This window comes from Macadamia integrifolia, chromosome 2 (genome assembly GCF_013358625.1).
Source record: "Macadamia integrifolia cultivar HAES 741 chromosome 2, SCU_Mint_v3, whole genome shotgun sequence".
NCBI lineage: Eukaryota > Viridiplantae > Streptophyta > Magnoliopsida > Proteales > Proteaceae > Macadamia > Macadamia integrifolia.
The window spans coordinates 14,388,139-14,395,985 of record NC_056558.1 but is presented as its reverse complement, the minus strand read 5'-3'; the positions used below and the strand labels follow the sequence as shown (position 1 = coordinate 14,395,985).

General features: G+C 37.3%; 1 protein-coding gene across 1 annotated transcript in view; it reads right to left on the bottom strand.

The window, feature by feature from the left end:
- The window catches only part of LOC122071324 (serine/arginine-rich splicing factor SR45-like), an 18,508-nt gene extending 10,925 nt beyond the window's left edge, over positions 1 to 7,583 (bottom strand). The window contains exons 1-9 of the mRNA XM_042635659.1: positions 7,449 to 7,583; positions 7,153 to 7,358; positions 3,888 to 3,950; positions 2,743 to 2,831; positions 2,604 to 2,650; positions 2,445 to 2,525; positions 2,197 to 2,359; positions 1,874 to 2,093; positions 1,730 to 1,795 (exon numbers count right to left, since the gene is read on the bottom strand). Coding sequence (XP_042491593.1) covers positions 1,730 to 1,795; positions 1,874 to 2,093; positions 2,197 to 2,359; positions 2,445 to 2,525; positions 2,604 to 2,650; positions 2,743 to 2,831; positions 3,888 to 3,950; positions 7,153 to 7,352 — 929 coding nt within the window. The 5' untranslated portion in view covers positions 7,353 to 7,358; positions 7,449 to 7,583. The remainder of the gene's footprint in view (positions 1 to 1,729; positions 1,796 to 1,873; positions 2,094 to 2,196; positions 2,360 to 2,444; positions 2,526 to 2,603; positions 2,651 to 2,742; positions 2,832 to 3,887; positions 3,951 to 7,152; positions 7,359 to 7,448) is intronic.
- Between the last annotated feature and the right edge of the window lie 264 nt (positions 7,584 to 7,847).

Sequence of the window (7,847 nt, the reverse complement as noted above, 5' to 3'; positions counted from 1 at the left end):
CAAAAAAAAAAAACAAATATTACATCTAAGCATGATAAAAAATACCAGTACTAAAATATATTTTTAGCTACATAACAGATAATGATAGATCCTGCTAAAGCCTATCCCTTCATAAGTCAATAAGGGGGAAGAAAGCATCCTACCCTCTATACAAGAACTGCTTTTCCACAATTTACTTATTTCTATGAATTTCTTTACAACACTTTTTAGCTAAAAAAGTTTGTTCAAAAAGTATTCTAAGACTGAGCTGAACTCTCCACAGACCATGGTCCAACGAGTAAACCCATCACCAGGATTGATCCCCCTCAGTCTGCTTTTCTTCTTAAAATAGATTCATTACACAGACATGAATGACTGAAGAGTTTTGCGGCACGTTCAGGAGCTTTTCTTACCACTTAAACCACAAGTCTGAATCACTTGCTGATATGGGATAGGGGCATAGCCAGTTTTCAGAACGCTGAAACATAGAGTTCTACTCAAGGTTCGAAATCTCGTTTCGTTTCGGTGTTTCGATGGATTCAAAATCACCAACTCGAAGAGATCTCCCCGAGATCTCGGCGAGTTGGTGTATTTTATTTTTTTTGATTCGGTTGACTGTTTCGGTGGTCAAACAACCATATTTTGACCTGAAACTTGGCGGGTAGCTAGTTTTAAGGTTAATAAACATGCTTAGAACATAAATTTGCAAAAACATTAGAACATGACATTGTTTTACAGTTGCACCCTTGTTTGGCAGCAACCATCGAACTGTTCTAGAGAATATGGTATAACATAACAAGCATCATGTATGCTTCAAAACACTTTAATATTAATCTCTTATTTTTCTTTTACTTTTAAAATCAAAACAGAATATTTTTCCCTATTTTTAAAATTATTTTTCAATTATTAATCTAATTTTTTTATTTTTCAAAAATTAAAATAAATAATTACCGGCTGAAAAAAAAATTCACTCCGATAGAGTCGTAGAACATCCAATGGTGAGTAACTTATATATAATTGACTTCCATCAAAGGTATATTTACCATAAAAAGTAACAATTTGTATTAATGAAAAATGCATTTTTAAACAAAAAAAAAATATCGACTCCGTGAGGTCATAGATCGGCCTCTAGTGTCTAACATATAAAAATCTAGCCCTATCCAACATGTATTTATGTACTATTTCAAAAAAAAAAAATTTGGGGAAAGAACTTTACATTTCCTAAGCTTGGAATGTGTAGATCTTGTTGCAGGTGTGACTTGGAAAACAATATGTGTAATGATGTGGCTAATTAGAGGTCAATAGGGTGACTTTGTGTTCAAAATGCAAGATGGAACCGAGATTTCACCGAGACAGGCGAGACAGAGTAGAGATGATACCGATATCTCGGCCGAGATACCGACATTTCGACCAAGATGATGTACAAAGTGTATTTCATAGCCTATCTAATCTCGGCCCCAAAAAAAAAATACGAAATGGCGAGATCTCGACAAGATTTTGAACCATGGTTCTACTAACCAGAGGCAATTAGGAACTTTAAGAGTGTTTGAGAATTATAAGAAATTCAGTAACATGCCCGCAGCTTTCAAGATTCAATTTCTAGGCTTCCTTGAGCTTCTCCACTAGTCTAGAGAATCATACAGTTGTATTGATTATACTCGACGATAAATTTATCATCCAATCCTCGGCTCCTAGCTTCACAAGAATTTATAGAGCATAAAATAAGTTTGGGTGACTATGTGCAGCTTACCGCCGCCTCACAGGGAGAGGGGAGCGTTTGCGGACTGGACTACCACGGATTCTTCGGGGAGAAGCTCTGTCAATAACAAGATTCATCAACTTGCCACTGAATAAATCAATAGGAAGAAAAGGAATTCAAGTGAAAGGTACCAACCGTGCAGGAGATCTGCGTCTCCTTAGAGGAGGTGATGGAGAACGTCTTCTAGCTGGAGATGCTGGCCTCCTTCTAGGAGGTGTTTCACCCCGGCGACGAACGGGGGACTCTACACGCCGTCGAGGAGGTGATTCGAGACGCCTTCGGGGTGATTCACCTCTTCGATGTGCTAAAGGGGATCTCCTTCGTGGTGGTGAAAGAGGTTTGCGGCGTGGCGAAGCTGTCAGCATTAGGTCCCCAAAAGTCATTGATATCAAGCGAAACAGAATAAATAGTTATATTGAAATAGAATCTCCAACTGTAATATATAATGTGTAGCTTACATTCTCTCTGGCGTTGCCCACTCTTTTCACCATCAGCACCAACACTATCCTTTTGGGGAGCTTCTCTTTTCTGGGCAGCAGGAACAGCTTTTGGAGGTGATGACACTTTCTGGCGTGGAGGTAATGTGAATCTTGCTTGAACAACATTCCCATCAATTTGTGCCTGCATCATACCAATGAGAAGACAAATTTAAAGGAAGCAGACAGAAAAAAGGAAAAATTTACTATAATATGTAAATTAACCATACACCATCCATGTAAAGTAACGCTTTTTCTGCATCAGCCCTTGTCTTGAACTCCACATAGCCATATCCACGAGGAAGATTAACCTGGAAACATTACCAATTTTACATTACAAACTAGGGTGGAAGGAGCATGTGTGACAAATGGAATAGAAATACACTTACCGTACGATCCATACTCAGTTCCACGTTAACTACTTCACCAAAGTTACCTGCAAGCTCGACAGATGGCAAAATTTATATATGAAGGAAAAAAATACAACTTAGAATATAATAATGCAAAGTAGCCTTTTCCCATACTTACTGAATATTTCTCTTAAATGTCCTTCGTTCACATTCCTAGTTAGCTTGTCAATGTGCAGGACCACAGACTGAAGAATGGGAGATGCTTTCCTGAAACAACCGGCATTATTGGAACATATACATGAAATGAAAAGTAAAAGCCGAAGCGAAAACTCTCCAAGTATAAGTTTCGAAGAGAAGGGGTAGCCATGCAAGGCTTCATTCCTTTCCCCCAGCTTATTTTACCTATTTTGTCTTCTATCACATGCAATTAAGCACATGAAATACGTCACAAGATGATTGAATAGTTGTTTTTGCATAAAAGGCAAAAAAGATAGAGTTTGGATAACATACATGAGGCTTTACTTTTGAAACAGGTCCAGCAATAAATGCTACCACAATTCCAGATGTAGACAAACAATCTCAAACACTCTAGTAAGTTTTCCAGATAATAAACCTATCAACTCAATATGCTTATATGCATTCATTGGTCCACAAGTTTATTCAGAATAAACTTATTACAAGATAGCACTAACATTTGTCTGGGAAATTTGAAAGGGGGGAAAAAACATACACAAACCAAATATTCCTGAGGGCATTCAAAAAGCCTGAGTTTAAAATAGAACGTTTTACAATAAAAACACTTCTACATAGCTGGAGGCACACTAACTGGGATGTTGTCGATGAGTAGTGGACTAGTACATCTTTCATACACTACTTTTCCAATTGATCAGAATGAACATTAAGCTAATGACAAAAAGAACATGTGTCTTCTTGATAAGTGAGCTTTTAGCCATGCCAATGCCGTTCAGGACAGTCTGATTAAACAGCCAGCTTAATTCTTGTGCCCCAGAAAGCATATTTGCTATGATGTATTAGATAATTGGCACAAGTTAAAATATGGTCAAAGCACTCCCTCAAATACTTGAAAATGATGATTTATGTAATATGTATTTCTCTTACACACATACCCAGTTGCATAAGACATCAACTAGGGAAAATCCAAACAGTTGACTTCTTACAAAAACAATCATCAGATTTCAAAAAATAAAAACTCATACTTGTCATTTGATGGCTAAACTACTAAATTACTAAGTTCTTTTTGAAGATTTTGATGTATCAAAGTACAATTTGGGATGACAATAAAAAGTCCGCATGAAACATTACCTTGGGGGAGGTGAAGCCCGTTTAGCAGGTGGAGAAGGACGCCGCCTGGCTGCACCTGCAGGACTGTGTAAAGAAGCAACACCATAATATTATGTCAGATACTCAGATATGCATTCAGTAACAATCACATTTGCAGAGAAACAGAAAAATAATAATTTTGGAGCTATAAATTGCTTTTTAAACAAAGTACAATAATGGAAAGATTACATATAATTGCTTTGGGAAAACGGTAGTGTGGCCTTAAAGAAGCTTGACCCTTTTCAAAACCTGGTGAGTTAGGCAAGTCAAGTTTGTTATATTTTTCTCATATCTTTCTTCTTCTCCTTCTCCAAGTGAGGAGGAACTGAGGCTATGATTGCTTCACATGTGAAAAGAAAAAAAAAAATGGGCTAATAGTAAAGATAACAAACAATATTCTAGGGTTTTGTTTAGTTGTAGACCAAACATATGGTCTATGAATAGTATATGGCACAGTAAACAAATAAAAACCAAACTCGGCGAGTTTCACATGACTTGGGCAAAAACACTATGTCAATAAAAACTCGGACCGACTTGGACCTGGTCTGCTCATTTATTAAATCTAGGCAAGTCTTCATGACTCCAAACCATGTTTCATTTTTTATTTCTTTTTACTTGACTCAGGTGACTCGTCCTAGTCAAAACTTGCTTTTCCAACTATGATTTGTAATTCAAAAAAAAAAATGTTTAATGAATATGAGTTATTCAGTATTATTTGTATTTATCCGAATTAGTTGTGGTTTATATATATTCTTCACATAAGCACACCTTTTTTTGCCAATATTTCAGAATGAGTTATTTGCATTATTCAATTATGCCCAAAACTAATACTGACTAATACTAAATTTGTGGAATATACACATGCCAGAGGTGTCAATCGGTCGGATCAATTGGGCTGAATTGGTTTCAATCTAGTACTCGGCCAAGCCAAACCGGTAATGCATAGTTTGGTTTTAAGACCAGTTCGATTCCCGTTTGTTTCAGTTTTCTTAGCGGGTTTACATCTGCTTCAGTTTTCATATATGTGAATGTGTATTTAATATGGGTAAATGGATTTTATCAATTTTTTTATATTTTTGGCTTTTTGGTTTTTATCAGCTTGGCTTCAGGTTTGGTTAGTTTTCGATCATTCGATTCAGTTCCTACCAATTTTCTAAAAACCCAAATCAAAGCCGAACTCGTAAGCATTTGGTTCAGGCAGAAGTAGAACCAAACGCTTTGATAAGTTATAGAAGACATTTGAAACCATGTGTCAATGCTTAAATTTGAATTTGGACAAAAAATATCAAACCCAAACTGCCCCCCCAACAAAAAACCCTTTTACATCTTCAAATAGGGAAAATTTAACATTCAAAAATGAAACTATTAGACATAATTCTTGCAATAGATCCTCTTTCTGTCTAAATCCTTTACAATTGATAAATCAACTCTTTTGGTAATTAGTATATTTACACAAGCATTTTTTGGTTCCTCTTCCCACCTTGTAAAACTATCCCAATTAAGTACAATAGTCACAATGCTCTATCTTTTTTAAACAACTTTTCCCGAATTTTATTGTAAGCTTCTTTTGAGTCCAAAGTAAAATGATATGCCAACCAAGGAAATGGAAATGTAAATAAATGGGTTTCAAAATATCAGATTTTCAAATGGGAATGATGATTCCTAAACATTTTGTTGGACATGAATAGAATTTTTTTGTCATTCGAAAGGGATTAAATCATTAAAAGCAAATTCTCATGGAGTAAGTTATAGAGTGTAGTCAGATTGAGACTCCAAAAAAAAAAAAAGGCGCTGCTGTATTCCTTCTCCATTGCCATCCAGTGGAAGTTGGCTTACGCACAAGGATCAGATTTCCAGGATGATGTCTGGTGTAGTGTTTCCTATAATCTAGAAGATAGTTGCTACCATGGTTCAAAATCTTGGGTTTCGACTTAGGTCAAAATTTCCGAACCTCGTCGAAATGTCCAAAACTTGGTCGAAACCATGTATTTTTTCTGGGCTATTTCTAGAAATTTAGGAAAATTTCCGAAATTTGGTCATCTCCGGGTGGGTCGAAACCATTGAGACTTGCAAAATTTCTGAAATTTAGAACTATGGTTGCTACTTGCAACTGTATATGCCTTTGTATCACACTGTTGGGTAATGACAGTAACTAGGACTTTGCACATATACCAAAATTTTAGGAAAAACTAGAATGACTATGACATCACTGCTTTTATTAATTCATCTCATGATTGGATAAGGTTTGAATATCAGGGGGGGAAACTAGAAGAAATTGATGTTTGGCTGAAAGTTTTCATTCAAATCTTACTGAATTGTATATTGGAGTTACATTCGGTTAATTTTTTCTCTAAATTGATCTGTAATCCTCTGGTTCGTAACAATGTGGCATTTTTTTGGGGGGAGGGACAGCACTCAGTGGAAAATCCATGGGGTGGATCATATCATGAACAAGAGCATTCAGATTCCTTAAAGCAATATAGAACTCAACTGACTACATCTTTTGTACCATCCCATGGCCCATGGCTGGACAGAGTTTCCTCAGTCTTGCCATGAGGGTTGGGATTCTCTGAGAAGACACTCTATCTAATTGACAATTGGTGCTTGAGTCTTTTCTGGGGTGTGGCCGTGTATTGCCAAAATAAAAAAGCTCGTTGTTGCTATTTGTGGAGTAATAGAAATAATCTCCAATGATGAAATTTCTAGGTCCTCAGCCTTCTGTTTTTTACGAAATTACTTCAGTTTTTTGTTCTACCTGGAACATAAATCTCACAAAAACTAAACACAGAGTGAGGCCCAAATTGAAATTATTCTATAAATAGCTCCCACAGGAATTTACTCACAGTCCACTAAGAAAGATAAATCGGACTCCTGTCCGCCAAATAAAATGTTTAGGAATCATCAATTGGAAGTTGAAACTTTGTTATTGCATGGGATGGCTGACATTTTTTATGTAGCCAACTGTGGTAAGAGCTGAATATCTATCCAACTGGCAGAACAGGGTCGTATATACCCATTCGACATATAAACTGCATCTGCCAAGTACCAATATTACTCCAATTCTTAGATAAAAGCTACTTTTACACGACATAAACACCATGACCAACCAGAAGATAAGAATGTATGGACCAATGGAATAATTCTCCCTGGTACGTGCAACAAAAATGGATATAGAGAGTAATGGGTTCATGGAAACCAAATCATACTAATTTTCCTTCAATGGGAAGCAAGTAAGGAAGGAGCAAACCTTCTCCTCTGCGGCGGCGGGGATCTGCTGCCAGAACTAACACTCCGAGACGGAGAGGAAGAAGAAGAAAATGAGCGAGAAAGTGACCGCGAACGAGAGCGGGAACGAGAATCTGAACCAGAAGTCGACCGAGATGGTGAAGACGAACCCGTGTCCGAGCCAGAAGGCGTGGACGGCCGACCACGACCTGGTTTCGCCATGATTACCTGCAGAAAGCCACAAACACGTTGGAGTAAACACAGTTAGAAGGTCCCCAAACCCTAGCCTAGGGTTTTACAGTTAAAGCGAAGGCTTACTTCACTGCTCCTTTCGACTTCTTCCGTGAGAAAACTGAAAAAAAAACACTGTTCTGGGATTTTTTTTTTTTTTACCCTTCTCGAAATGTTTGATATACGAATGCACTATTGAATGGTGCCTCCGTGTAAGGTGCCGACTGCCGAGTATGAGTGTATGACCCACACGTCCAGTATCGGGAATCGAATCGTGAATCAGCTGATCCAAATCGGACTCAACCAACCAACATGTGGTCAATTCTAAGATTATTGAGACCGATTCCATTCTAGATTCCGCCCTTCAAGGTTCAAACCATTGGTTTTGACCGATGAGGATAAGGGTGCCAAGTTGGGGGTGTTGGGACCATGGTTTGATGAATTGAAATTGGAATTGAAATTGGAATGTATCAATCAACATGATCT